General features: G+C 44.9%; 1 protein-coding gene across 8 annotated transcripts in view; it reads right to left on the bottom strand.

Moving 5' to 3' along the window:
- Positions 1-15,258, bottom strand: part of PTPRG (protein tyrosine phosphatase receptor type G) — a 660,588-nt gene that overhangs the window by 128,474 nt on the left and 516,856 nt on the right. For 4 of the 8 annotated variants that reach the window (XM_075938459.1, XM_075938461.1, XM_075938460.1 and 1 more), the window contains exons 9-12: positions 12,324-12,508; positions 10,051-10,159; positions 5,353-5,402; positions 1,148-2,081 (exon numbers count right to left, since the gene is read on the bottom strand). In XM_075938459.1, coding sequence (XP_075794574.1) covers positions 1,148-2,081; positions 5,353-5,402; positions 10,051-10,159; positions 12,324-12,508 — 1,278 coding nt within the window. The remainder of the gene's footprint in view (positions 1-1,147; positions 2,082-5,352; positions 5,403-10,050; positions 10,160-12,323; positions 12,509-15,258) is intronic. The other 4 variants (XM_075938463.1, XM_075938464.1, XM_075938465.1 and 1 more) reach the window with 3 other exon arrangements.

Here is a 15,258-nt window from a genome sequence, read left to right as displayed (position 1 = left end):
AATCTTTATGACTGTAAAAAAGAAATAAATATTTAAGAGGCTTTGTCACGGTATTCTAAGTCCACACCAGCCTTGATGGAAAAACAAAATTATTCAACATAGTACAGTTCTGCAAAATGAAGTGATTTTTTTTAACAAACAAACTAACCAACCAACCAACCAAACATCACCCAGGTAAACCCAGTAATTGGATCCATGTGAGACTGCCTGTGCAGAATCCCTTTAACGTCCATGGATTCTGTCAAATGCAAAGGAGTATCTATATTGAGGTAGGCAATAATTTTTGTACGGGGGCCACTTAACGAATTTTAGTATGTGGTTGTGGGCAGGGCCTCATGTGGAAGGAGCAGGGCCTCAGGCAAAAAGGGCAGTTCCCTCTTGGTGCCCCCTCCCCACTCCTAGAGGGGGAGGAGACTTTGCGTGCTCCCCGACCCCGAAGGCCAAACAGGGCCTGGGGGCAGGGGAGTGCACGAAGTCATTCGCTGTTCAAAAATGGCTGGCGGCTCCCTCTAGTCTCAATTGACCTGGGGGTGGCAGAGTGGCAGGGTGAGCCGCAGGCTGGATCAAATGGTTTGGCGGGCCACATACGGCCCGTGGGCAGTATCTTGCCCACCCTTGATCTATACGAATCCATCGTCAGGACAGAGGCCTGTGTGGTGAGAAAGAAGCCATCCAGATACACTGGAGATCAGCTGTGAAAGCCTTATGCACAAATAACTTTACACCTCTGCCACAAACTTCGTATGAAAAACCGATGCCTACGACACAGAGGCCGTTGTTCAAAGAGAACGTCACATTTAGAGTGAGCTATATTAATTTCTAACAACAAAACTCCTCAAGCAGCCAACCATACTGGAGACTAATTTCTTGCCAAACTTCATTTTCCAGCTAGAAGCACACATTTTGAATTGCTGGCTGGGTAATTTCCTAACACAATAACCTCTCTCCCTTGGGTATTCCCCCCCCCCCCCAGAGTTCGAACAGCATTTATGGGCTGAGTCCTGCACCAATTTACCTTATTGCTGCTAATGGGATAAAGGAGGGGCAGGGGTCCAATCAGAGAGGACTCTGGTCTCTAAAACTTCAACAGATTCTGAAATAAGGTGGTAAATGCAGCTCCACCCCACCCCTCCCCAAGATCACTCACCGGGGTTAATGGTGATGAATCTGTTATCTGATGGATTTTCCTCTGGAAACCTGCGGTCACCAGGAAAAGCTTTTCTTGATGTTGTCTCTGGTCCCTTTGGGATTTTCTCGACGTACTGTTCCTTTGTGAATGCTGGTGGTGCTTGGGTGGAGGGGACAGGTTGGGGCTGAGTGTCTGGTTCAGTAATCCTCTCTTCGTCAGAACTCTGAGCTGTGGAGGAAACGTTTTGGGTTTCCTCTTGAGCAGGTATGGTTCTATTTCCTTCCTCCTCCACAGTTCTGTTAGGGGGAATGGTCGTTAGCGTGGGCTCCGTGTCATTTTGTACCTCAGCGGCCTCCGTCACTGCGCTCTTCTCTTTCTTTTCCGAATCTTTCTCCCCCTCTTCTTCGTGCTCCCTTTCGCCATCCTCGCTTTCGCTCTTCTCATCCTTCTCTCCTTCCTCCGCTCCCTCATTGTCTTTCGTCGGAGCGGAATCACTGTCCGGTCCTGGAGAAGATAAAGCCTCAGGAGTAGTGAGCACCGGCCTGACCGACTGTTTGCTGGTGGAAGCAGCAGTAGGAAGACGGGTCGGCCACACAGTGCTAGGAAAGGAGGAAATACCACCACCACTAAACCCAAGGCTGGCAAGCAATGTGCTGGTCACCACGGAGGCCACTGTTGCTTGGCTGCCACTGGAGGAAGGCCCCATTCCAGTTGCCATGGAAACAAAGGAGAAAGGAAGGCCAGAAGAAGTCCAAGTAGAAGATCCAGAACTGATGGGAGCCATGTCAGCAGAAGAAGCAGGAGAAGCTGTAGGCTTGAAGTGACCACCAGAAGGGACAAGGGAAGAAAACACACCAGAGAGAGCGTCAGTAGGGGTACCTGATATGCTACCTCGGCTCTTTTTTCCTTTTGTTTTCTTTTTCTTTCCAAACACTCCAGTCTGACCATTATTCTGTTCAAAACGAGACAAGGATATTTAGACACACTGGAGTCAAATCTCCCCAGAAACTTCACCAACACAAACATTGACGAGTCATACGGCAAAGGACACAGATTAGGCCTGCAATGCGTTCAGGTGCGATCACAGAACACGTACACGTACTCGAGGGAGCTTTGACGTAGCAGGTGCCAGGCGGACCCATGCCAGGCCGGCCTGCCAAGTGGAGGGAGGAGGGGAAGGAGGTAATTGCCCAGAGAACCATTGCCTGGGGTCCAGGTGATTTAAAAGGCCCCACGGGCCCTGAGCCGCCACCACCACTGCCGTGGTAGCAGTGGCCAGAAGCCCTGGGGCCTTTTCCAATGGCCTGGGCAGGTCTCAGAGCTCCTAGGTGCATATGGGGTGGTACTGGCAGCGGTGAAGGTTGCTGAGCAGGCACATGGAGGCTCTGGCCAGGCCGAAAGGGTGTACCTGGCAGTGCAGCCGGTAGCTTACTGGGCACCAGCCAGTGCAGGCGCAGCACCACCCAAATGTCATGTGGACGTGGCTTGGGGGGAGGGGGGGGTACTGACTTCCTCCCTGGGTCCAGAATTGCTATTGGAAGGCCTCGTGCCACGGCTTCACTGCTATTGTGCCTCACGCTCGCTTTAATCTACAGTGAACCCTTTGCTATCCGGCACTCTGTTAACCAGAAAACTTTGTTAACCGGCATTGCCCCCAGCCACAAAACTGTCACATCTTCAGGTGCACGGGCCTGGCTTGGTCTACCATGATTGGCTTCACAATTTTTTATTTAAGAAGCACTAATCATCTTTAATTCAAAATAGAAATATGAGACCAACTGCCTCACGCTACAAAACCACCAATATTAAAAACTCTAGTTTTTCTATTATTGTCCATTGGTTTTTCCTAGGTTGACGGAACCCTCAGATAACTGGAATTTTTAGATAACCGGAACGCCCTAATCCCCGAGTGTGCCAGATAACAGAGGTTTTACTGTAGTTAGCTCAAGTTATGTGTACACCAACAGCCGTCACACCTATGCCGTGCCTGCATTTGCCACTTCCCATCAATAACGAGAGTCATCGCTCATTACTCTGAGCTTCGTTTTGTACTCTGCCTCGCCCCTTCCATAGCAACTCCTGAAGGACATTTCCTGTCAGGTGGGGGAAGGAGCTTTTTTTTTTTTTTTTAACAAGTTTAATGAGTCTCAATAGATTAGTTCTCTAAACTGCCCACTAAAAAAAAACCTTTAAAATGTCCTATCACATTCATTTTACTTTGAAATAAAAGCTGCGTGGCAGCCACTACTATAATGCCCCTAATTTTGTAATAATGGCCCGGTTCCTGTAATCAGATCCAAACACGGGGCATAAAGAGCCCTGTGGTCCTTCCATAAGGATCCGATTGCAGGAGCAGGGCTTCCTTCTTTCCTAATTTTGCTATTTACCCTGCTCAGGTTGGCATTCCTCTACTAGGGTTTGGCACCATGGCACAGTCTGGAAAGATCTCAGCTCAGTACGAGGCATATGGGGCCTCCTTGTGGCCCCGAACTAGTGACCATCCCTGCCAGCCCTTTGTTGTTATCAGCACAAGTTGTTTCTACCCATCCTGCCCAGCTCACTTTGCCCCCACAACTCACCAGGAGGCGGGAGCTAGCTGTACCAGGAAAAGGGCTGGGCCAGTGTATTTTCCCAATGCAGCTGGGAGAGGCGGGGGCCGAACTGTGTCCCAGAGTAGCAGCTACTCGGGCTGGACTACAAGGTGATCAGCAGCCCTAAAACCATCAACTTCCTACACGCCCGATCTCGCCAGAATAAACACTGGCTTTACACCCGAAACCCATTCGATAACTTTAGCTGGTACGGTGCCTATAGTTATCATCCTAAAGGCACCAAAGTTCACTGATTTCTCCAAGGACACGGAACAAGGAGCTGGGATTAGAATTTAGTCCTGTGCGCAGGCTACTCCAGCATGCTGCACTTCTGCTTTGCCTTCCCACTTCAAGCCACAAAAATAAAGTGGGGGTGAGAGGCTGCAAATGTATTTATGAGGGACAGCAAACAAGGATAACAAGGATCTTCGCCCATGCCCTAACGTCTCTATAACCCCAAACATTTTTCGAATTCTAAAACCCTCAGTAAATTTAGACATGCTGCTTCTGCACCCGCGCCTCTCCCCGCCCCCCATTCCTGGTTTCAGCCAAAGCCAGGAAGTCGAAATGCTGCAGCAAACCAAGAAAGGCTGCTCTCATGTTATTTCTCGCCCAGCTGCCACCACAAAGCACCGGAGAGCTCAAGAGAGAGCCTGTTCTTCCGAGATCTCGAGTTCAAACTTTAAATAAGCCTCTGAACTTCAGGACGCTAATCAATTGGAACCTCTATAGCTTTGAGAAATTTGCTTTTCTCTGGCATTTGCTCTTAGCCTCAGAGCTGGGCTGAAGAATTGTATATTTAGTACATTTCTCCATTATCAGTGAAAAATGTTAAACATTCTTTTCTGAGGTCGGTGTTACCGGGGTGTTACCATTCAAAACATCTATTAGGGATCATCTAGATGGTGCTTGGTCCTGTCGTGAGGGCAGGGGACTGGACTTTCGAGGTTCTTTCCAGTTCTAGTGTTCTATGAAAATGGGACTGAGTGAAACCAGACATAAAGTACTTAGCAGCTTAAGTTCTCTAATATGAATTCATTCTGTATATTTGATTGACAATACCACACTGTACATAACTATGTTCTTTCAATAACTAAAACGGGGCATTCATTAGTGGTGTAAAATATATTCGCTTATTGCACTGGGTTTTTGGACTATTAATTTAGAAGAGCTGTTCAAAGTTCACCTTAGTTAATACTTACAGCCCTAAGGAACATGAAATAAAGGATTAAAATACATAATTTGCTAAGGCCTAATTTACACACAAGTATATATTTCCACAGCATTGGAAGACGGCAGATGCCATATGCCAAACCATTGTCTTGTACCTTCTGCATGAACCTCTGTTCATTTAGTTATTAAAAGAAATTAAGCATCTTCTCAGTCCTCATTAGGATTTGTCTATTTTCTCTACCATTTTCTCTGCAAAGAAAGCTTATAGAATCATGGAGCTATAAAGCTATTCCATGTGTGAAACAGGCTATTAAAGCTTTTGTTCAGGATTTAAATAAAATAACACCCTCCCAAATGATGGCAGTAGATTTACAACATTATGCTGCCACCTGGTGGGTATGACGGCTCAATTTACGACTGCTTTAAAATTTTTGGCAATGATTTATACCCACTACTTACCACTCCTGTTTTAACAATTCTGGTCCCCTCGAATATTCGAGTTGTGTTAGCTGAGAAATAAAGAAGGATAATTATTATGTGGCTTCAGAAGCTGAAAAATGCAGTTATTCTGCTAAACAACTTCTCATAAATTAAAAGCATATAAAAATTTCAAACTCTTGCTAGATAGGGTTGTCAAGCAATTAAAAATTAATCATAATTAACTGTGCTCTAATAAATATAATTTATTTAAATATTTTTGGATGTTTTCTTCCCTTTCAAATATTTTGATCTCAATTACAACACGGAATACAAAGTGTACAGCGTTCACTTTACATTTCATGTTTAATTACAAATATTTGCATCGTCTCAAACAAAAGAAATAGTATTTTTCAGTGCCCCTAATACAAGTAGGGGAGTGCAACCTCTTTATCATGAAAGGTGACATTATAAATGTAGAATTATGGTCAAAAACCAAATTCAAAAATAAAACCAGGTAAAACTTTAAAGTCTACAAGTCCACTCTGTCCTAACTCTTGTCGATTAAGGCAAACAAGTTTGTTTACATTTGCTGGAAATAAATAATGCTACCTGTCTCTTGTTTATAACATCCTCTGAAGGTGAAAACAGGCATTCACATGGCATTGTCCACCCTGTATCGCAAAATTTTTATGCCAGATCCACTAAAGATTCCTTTATGCTTCAACCACTATTCCAGAGGACACATGTCCATATTGCTAATGGGTTCTGCTCGATAACAATCCAAAGCTGCATGGACCAACGCGTATTCATTTTCGTCATCTGAGTCAGATGCCACCAGCAGAATCGATTTTCTTTTTTTTTTTTGGTGGTGGTTCAAGTTCTGTAATTTCCACATCAGAGTGTTGCTCTTTTAAGACATCTGAAAGCACGTTCCACACCTTGCCACTCAGATTTTGGAAAGCAACTTCAGATTTTTAAATCTTACGTTAAGTTCTGTAATTATCTTTAGAAATCTCACATTGGTACCTTCTTTGCGTTTTGTCAAATTTGCTGCGAAAGTGTTCTTAAAATGAACAACATGCGTTGGATCATCATCTGAGACCATTGTAACATGAACTATATAGCAGAATGTGGGTAAAACACAAAGCAGGAGAAAAACAATTCTCCTTCAAGGAATCCAGTCATAATTTTAATTATACTTAAAAAAAACCCCACCCTCAACATGGAAATATGTCCTCTGAAATGGAGTCAAAGCACAAACGGGCATATAAGTATTTAGTATATCGGGCATGTAAATACCTGCAATGCCTGTTACAAAAGTGCCATGTGAACACCTGTTCTCAAACTTGTTTTTCTTAGTGACTGGCTGAACATGAAATAGGACTGAGTGGACTGCAGGCTCGAAAGTTTTACACTGTTTTGTTTTTGAGTATAGTTATGTAACAATTTATATATTGCACTTTCATGATGACAAAATCACACTTCAGTACTTGTATGAAATAAATTGAAAAATACTATTTCTTTTTATCATTTTTACAGTTTAAATATTAGAAATAAAAATAATATAAAGTGAGCACTGTACACTTTGTAGAGTGTGCTGTAATAAAAAATATTGAAAAACATCCAAAATATACAATACATTTCAACTAGTATTCTATTGTTAAGCAGTGCAATTAAAACTGTGATTAATCACAATTTATTTTTTTTAAATTGTGATTATTTTTGAGTTAACTGGATGAGTGAACGGTGATTAACTGACAGCCCTACTACTGAGTGACAAGTATTAAGATGGTAACTACACACCAGTAAAAAACAAGTGACGTGAAGAAAATTCTGGTCCCAATTACCCCAGTGTAAAGTGCAAGTCAGGCCAATATTTCACCCTCTGGGGTGTCTGCAATTATTCATCTAAATCCATATTTGTGCCTAAATATGGATTTACAAAACCTATGTTGGCCTTTGACTACTGACCTATTAAATATATATTCTCGCTCAACCACAAGTTGGGTGAAAATATATGGCCCAGTTATACAGCAGGTCAGACTAAATGATAATAATAGCTACTGACCTTAAAACTTACTACATCTGTGTTCATTCCAATTTACGCTGGTACACATGAAGTCAGATTATAGTCCATGCTATTGAGAATTAATATTAGAGAGGCTAAACTTAAGGAATTGGGTTTATTGTAAGCAATGATACATCCCCAAGCTGTTGATTTGTGACAGTGGAGGAGAAATGTATTCCAGGTCCATTTGTCATGCCACATGCTGTGTACTGTTTGTAATTAGGTATGTGTTTATCGTTTGTTTAGAATACTTTATGTAAGTGAGAAATGTTTCAAATAAAACTTTAATACAATATTTTAAAACACTGCCTGCCATCATAAAACAGGTTTCTTCTGGTTTTTTATCTCTGTATAATTACTAGTTTATAAAGGGTGAAGGAAATATAAATTGCACATCATCTGCTAGACAAATTAAACGACATATTAACCATTCCAGTGAACTGATTTCCCACAGCACTGATCTGAATCTTGACCAGTTTAGAAACTTCTAGAAGAACGCAGGTGAGCATTAGAACAAACAGCTAAACAATCCAACTAGCGAGACAGAGGGGGATAAAACCTTCTGAGGGGTTATTTAAAAGTTAGATTCGGAAGCCAGTGTAAAATTGGAAGAAGTTGCCGTATAGGGAGGAGGGGAGGCTGAGGAGGGAACCATCAACGTCTCTCTCTGCCATACTGGTGTGTGTGTGGCCTCCATTATAGATCTCTTTGTGTAACTGGGAAGCTGTCAAAAAGACTCGATAATCAAATATGGTCAAATTTCAGCAGTTTGTTCCCCGTCACCCTTAGCATACAGCCCTGAGAGGTACGGCCCCCAGCATACAAGTTTCTGATCCTGCCGGGCATTTAAAACAAAGCCCTCAACTCTCCCCTCAATGTGCAGAGAAGAGCCAGAGTGAAGGGTGCCGCATACAGGGCATTTATTAGATATGAGAGTTTCCCCCACCCCACGCTGGAGAGCCCATCATTCTAGAGGCAAAGTGTGCACCTTGCAGATCTCAGAAGAGAATACTGTCTGGTGTCTATAAACAGTTTCAGCTGTTAAGGAGGAAGAAATCAACTAGGTTTGAAACCCTCACATTTCTCTAAAGGTCACCCTTAAAAAGTCTCCATTAATGTAATGGATAACGTCTGACTCGTGTAATTTAACTCTTTGCTTTTTCTTAGCTCTAGGATTTACAAGACTGTGTAGTTCTTCTGATTAGCTTGTAGGTGTGAAATTTCATTAAGGGTGAAATTCAGGCCCCACCCACAGCCTCTGTTTCACTTTGTGGGACTTGTATTCTGTGAGGGCTGGGAGAGAGATTTCACCCCCAAACCACAAAACTGAGATCAATACCAATGGAGCAGCGAGTGACAATCGTTTTCCTTTAAAAGGAAAAAAAAAGAAAATGTTGGCACTTGTTTTAAAAATCAAGTTCTATTCATGGTCTCGGACTTTTCACTCTACTCAGACTGACTGAAGCAGAAATGTCTGAAAGATAAGACGCTTCAGAGGGTAGCTGAGTTAGTCTGTACAGGAAAAACAACAAATGGTCTGGTAGCACTTTATAGATTAACAAAACATGTAGATGTTATCATTAGTTTTCGTGGGCATAGCCGAAGAAGTGGGCTGTGCCCACGAAAGCTCATGATACCAGCTACATGTTTTGTTAGTCTATACCAGACCATTTGTTGATTTTTGAAAGATAAGAGTTCAACAAGCAATTGAAAATATCTTTGTTTTGGTAATCAATGAAACTGTGACTCTGTGCATGGGGTTGTCTAGCTACATGCGAATTACAGCTACCAAGACTGAATTACTGACCCACGACCCAATTCTTGCTGCACGTGAATTACAGCTACCATCTATGTCAGAGGGCTATGCTACCTCTGATTTATTTTTTTAAATTCGGTAGCTAGAGGCTGATTCCAAAGAAGATTACGTATATTTATAGTCACTCAGATTTCTAAAGGCAAACATGCTCTACACCAGGGGTGGGCAATGGGATGGCGGCGATTCGCAGGTCCATTGATGCAGGTATGGGAGCTTGCAGCCCACAGAGGGCCACCGTTCCAGCCAGTGGGAGCTGCGAGAAGTGGCATGGACCAGGACACCACTTTCCGCAGCTCCCGTTGGCCGGGAATGGCGATTCACAGCCAATAGGAGCTGCAAGCCCCTGTATATGCAGAGGCGCAGGGAAATACAGTGGTGGCGGCTGGCCAATCAGATCCAGCCTGCAGGCCGGTTATTGCTCGTCACTGTGCTAAACTCATACACAAAATGTAAACATCATAATTAAACAAAGACTAATTGGTACAATATCAGCAAAAGAGTCTCATAGCCCTCAAAGCCAAGACCACGCTCATCTCCTTCTCCGGGAAAGTGTGGGCTAATACAGGAGAGTTGCGTATGCTCTGGACATTATTAAATCTAGGTTTCAATCCAAAGAATCACTGAGTGGGCTATGGAAAGCAATTGCAGGAGCTGAGAACCCACCACTGTAAAGAGTCTGCCAATCAGCCCTTTCTTTTGCTCAGCTGATCAGAGTTGCAAATTAGCTGTAACACTCAGACACCCCCTGGAATATCTTCCCATGTTCCCATTTTGGTCAGCAAGAGAAATTGGAGGAAAAAAAGGGAGGAAAAAAAATCACATCATTTTAAACAGATTTTTTGTCTTTCTTTACCTTGAAAAAGCATTGTCTGGCTAAAGTCACTACGCATGTCATTTCGGCAAACTGCTTGAACTCTGAACAGATAAAGGATGTCAGGTGAGACATGGCTAATGATGGCTTTCTGTTTAAAAGAAATAGATATTATTCAGATGTGCCCCCCCAAAGGGCTCTCCATCATGAAGTTGTACAACACAGCGCACAGTGCTAACACAGAACACATAGGACAAGGCTAGCTCTCGAGGGAGACAGTAACTCCGGTGCGGAGGCGTGGCCGCTGGCCCATGCATTACATACACAGCTAGGCTTCAGCAAGACCGAAGCGGAGCACAGTCCTGGCACTAGCTCTCCGCACAGAGGAGAGCTGCACCCACGCTGCATTCAGGACCACACACACATACATGCTCTTCCCGCTCAACAAGTGACTTGATCTTGTAAAAATTAAAACGCAAAAGGTGGTGGGGAGGAAAGGTTGTTTCCCATCAACTCCGACAGGGACAGAGAGCTACCAACCGCCCCAGGAACTAAGCCGGGAGCTTTATTGCGCAATAAGCTGCAGGTTTGATTGGAGGCCCCTCTACGTTGAAAATCTGCTCCGGGCTGGGAAGCAACTCCCAGCTCGCCATCACCATTACAAAGGGCATTCAAATATGCACATGGGTGCTGCACCGGGGCTGCCTGGCTGGCCAGCCAGTCCTCACTCTCTGTGTGCTCCTCCGACCCATTTGGCCAGAGATTGCTCCTCTCTCGGCCATGCAGTGGAGGAAGTTAACTGCCCTGGATATCAGCAAGGGGCTCCTTTCAAACGTCTCAAGCAACTGGACTGGCTAATGCCTGCTGCAATGCTACAGCACTTTGAATGGACATTGTATTTCACAGTCAAAGGATGTTTTTCTGCCATGCTGCTCTCTCTTAAACCCTGGCTCAATCCTTTACCTCCAACTCACTTTTCCAGGGCTGGGCTTGTTGCTAGTCACTTCGAGCTACCACTTCATTGCATTCCCTACATAGGTCGTTATTTTTTTAATATAAAAATAAGACACTGTATTTGTGCCCAGATTGTTTCTGCTGATTAACGTACTCCATCCTCATTACTGATGAAAAAAATCTCCCTTAAGCGTGTGAAGTTTTGACAAGAGAGAGGTTATAATACATCCTAACCTTGAGTGTCTTTCAATAGATTCCTCTCTGATTTCATGAAGTACATCTCTCCCTAATGTGACCCAGATAACAATGTCTAGTGGGGAAATTGAAAATATAAATGGAAATGAAGTAAAAGAATCTTCATCTGAGGGAAGAAGTATTATTCTATAACTGATTGAATGGGCCCAGAGGACTGTGTATTTGAAAAAAAAAAAGTGACAGTCATTAGGAATTTCTCTCTGTGCCGCTGCATTTTCATGTGCATATACAATTACTGATTTTGTTATTCCAGAGGCTTCCTTTGATTAACAATAAACAGAGACCTATGAATCTTGAATATATAACTTTGATTTTATATGCAGGGGATATTAAAGACGAGTACAGTATTTGCTTCCACTCGGACAAGAATGACAAACAGATCCAATCATAAATGGAGCTGGTGATCTTTCCCTCTAATATCTAATCAGCAGAGAAATCTAGGGCACATTTCCTTTTTTCCCCTACTTAAGCCTGAGAGTCTGAACCCTCAGCTTCTGGGCCCTGATTTTGAAACCACTAGGGACAGTCCCAAAAGCCTTCAACCTCTCTAATCTGGCACTCTCTGGTCCAGGAATCCGTGTGGCCCGGCATGATTTGAGTTAGCTGGATGTCCACTTATCATGGGTGTGGCCAACTTTCCCACGGTTCCATAAAGTTTATTTACAGCTCCCAGTCCTGGCTCTCTGTGCTGTTATTTAGCTTTTATCATTAGATGTCTTCTAAGAGCCCAGTAAGCAGTGGAAGTGTTGGTCATGCTAACAGACAATATTGATCTCCCGGGGTTCAGCAAATTCTCTGGTTTGGCACTGGTCAGGTCCCGAGGGTGCTAGACTAGAGAGGTTCGGTCCAGTAATAGATTTTGCATGATCAGTTCTTACTGTGGAAACAGTGACTTGAACATAAGCCAAAAGCCCACGGGAATGACATACTCAGGAACACTGGGTGAATTCAACTAGCACTGAATATGCAAAAAGCCATCCATTGCAATTTTGAAAAACTAACCATTCATTGAAAGATAAACGCTTTCATACCCCACCTTCTACTGAGAAAAGCACAAAGCAAGGCTAGCTTAAGACTAAGGTCATGTGCGGATGCGGTAGCTTTACCAGGTCCTTGTCACTGTCCTTGGTGAAAGTTTTCTCTTTTTCGTCTTCATTTTTAGTCCAGCTGTAGGAGATCATGTAGTTCATAATGGGAGGGTGGTAGATGATCTCGGGTTGGTTCCAGGTTACGAGCAAAGCTGTTCTGTTCACAGGCTGCACTTTCATGTTGACTGGGGGAGTGCTGCAAACTAAACAAAAGGGATCAAATATGAGGGACAGACACACACCAAGCAGGAGAATAACTGCAGATTTTGGACCCATGTACCTCGACTCTGTAATACCTTTCTCTACGTTACATTACACCCACAGGCATTTAAACCACTTCCCGTTGTTTTCCCGTGCCAAGCGCAGGAAAGGTAAGGGACAATAGGCCCCATTATAACTGTGGCCTTGGGCAAGTTGTTTAGGCTCAATTATTTCTTTCCCAAATGGGCACAAAGTCTCCACTCCCGACATGTGAACACATCCCGCCCTCTGCACCTGGAAAGCTCTGGGTGTCCACAAGTGCTCACAGACACTTTTACACCTTCGGGTCTTCGTTTCCCTGGGGAACTTTCCTGGGCTGCATTGCAATTGCCCACTGCATAAAATGGAAGCAATAATTCTTCCTGGCCTCGCCCGGCGCTGGGAGAATTAGCTAATGTTTGCAAAAGCTCTCTGAAGCTGCGATGCCCTATATCAGAGGTAAGTGTTATTACTGGCACACTAAATGGTTTCTGTTTCATGCCCACTGGTGCGTAATAAACTAAGGGTATTTTATATTCTTCCTCACCTGCTTTGCAGGGAAACACAGACATTATTTCAGATGTGGAGGTGGGGACAGAATCGCCAGGCCCCTGAGCAAGGTCGGGGGGGGGGGGGGGAAGCTTTGTGCTCCCTGAAGGAGCGGACTTTCAGGTAGAAGACGCGGGGATGAAGGAGGGGGGCTAGCATCCCCCTACTTGCCCTTCAGTGTCACCTGGAGTGTGCCACCTGGTGCTCCAGCTGTGATTTAAAGGGCCCGCCGGCACTGCAGTAGCAGAGATGGCAGCCAGAAGGCCCCGACTCTTTTGAATCACCGGGCCTCAGGGCAAGTGACCCTGTCCCCTCATCGGTGGGCCTGTTCAAATACCACAGAAACAAAAGAGCACGTCCATCTGTCCATAACTACCCGGGCAGCAGGCTTTGGGGCTCACACGTCCTACCCGCCTTCTGTGAGGAACATTGTGTGCAACCGTCGACGGACGTCTGCTGGAGGCCACGCCAGGAGACTGCTCTAGGGCCAGAGTGAGCTACGATCTGAGGGGGGAACGTCCGGGGAGGAAACCAAACCCTAGGAATGGCCTGGCTTGAGCTGGGCGACTAGTTATTCCACTGCCTACGGAAGAAGAGGCCCGAGTCTGGGCGCTGACCCAGTGCCTGCCCTATGCCGGCGCTCACAGAACACAATCCGCTCAGGAGAATACTTGTCTGACAATGGAAAGGGAAAGGCATCCTCATGGAGAACACTAGATGGCACTCGTATGCTGTCTATAAAGTACACACTGGTCTCCTGCTGTAAGGGCTACTGATTTTTCCAAGCTTTAAAAGAGTCATGATTAAAATATATAATTCAGGACAGATTCTCACACCCTCTTTCCAAATATAACCTTGAGCCACAAAAGAACTTCTCACAACGGTACCGCAACACACTCAGCAGGGACCAAGGGTCCAGCCATTGCTGACAGGAATGGCTCAGGGTGTCATCCGTGCCACTAAGCTTGTGCATTGTTACCAATATTATTCCTCCTCCCCACCTTTCCATAGCAAGTTACCACACACCTGCCTTAATGCTGCTGCCTGCACATACACACACCACATTTTACTCCTGGAGAATCACAGCTGCACTGAGGAGGGGGAAAAAAAGCCTGTTCTCAGATGTGGGTTACCAGTTGCGTGCTGCTGCATTACCATACACCCTTGGTTTAGAAATGAACATGTGCAGCAAATGTGCGTCGCCCGTATTTCCAGTGTACGGGGCTTTACAATATCTCCGGTGCATTCATCACTCTCATTTTCTAAGAGGAGGAGGGAACAGAATCCGGTTGTCTTTTAGAGAGAGGTTTGTGTAGAAACTGCTGTGCAGAGTGTACTATCCCTATTTACCAGTGTCCTGATCCCTGTGAACAGAGGTGGCCAACAATATACAGGTGTTTCTGCCCCTACCAAGAAAACGCCACTTCCAGAACCCCCTGGCAGGACTCTACTGAGCCACTGGTCCCAAGCAACAGTTCTTGCTCCTTCTTGGCCTCTCTCGTCTGTTCTTCTCTCCGACTTGTGCATTGGTCTTTCCCTACTTAGCCTTCCTGTGTGAGCCCGTGGCTGCATGAAGTTCACGTTCTGTGTATTAAACATGGGCTAGTTTACGTGGGGGCCTATGCATTCAAATTCTCTTTGTGCAGTTTTTTGAACGTCTGGTAGGCTGAGTCCCTCAGAGTCCAGGGGAACAGTCTCGTTCCCATCCAGAGATCAAGAGAGAACTTAACCCACACAATGACGGCCTCGACAGTGTGGGGATAGTCAGTTCTATGGTCTGTCGCTCTATGTTCACCAATTTCCACGGAGACTCTCACGCGGAATACGCACCTCAGTAAACCCTAAGGATATGTTTACACTAGCCCCCAGTTCGAACTAGGGAGGCTAATGTAGGCATTCGAAGTTGCAAATGAAGCCCGGGATTTAAATATCATTTGCATCTTCCTGGGCGCCGCCATTTTTAAATGTCCCTTAGTCCGAACTCCGTGCCCGCGGCTACATGCGGCACAGAGAAGGTAGTTTGAATTAGGATCTCTAATTCAATCTACCGGTACACCTCGTTCCACGAGGAGCCGGGTAAGCGCAGTGCATGACTTTCCTCACTCTGACGCCCTCCCTGATCTCACCCACAGGTGCTAAAGTACTCTGCTAGTTCGGAGCCCTC

Source organism: Pelodiscus sinensis, chromosome 11, assembly GCF_049634645.1.
Source record: "Pelodiscus sinensis isolate JC-2024 chromosome 11, ASM4963464v1, whole genome shotgun sequence".
Taxonomy (NCBI): Eukaryota; Metazoa; Chordata; order Testudines; family Trionychidae; genus Pelodiscus; species Pelodiscus sinensis.
The sequence above is the reverse complement of the archived record's forward strand: the minus strand, read 5'-3'. Positions and strand labels throughout refer to the sequence as shown.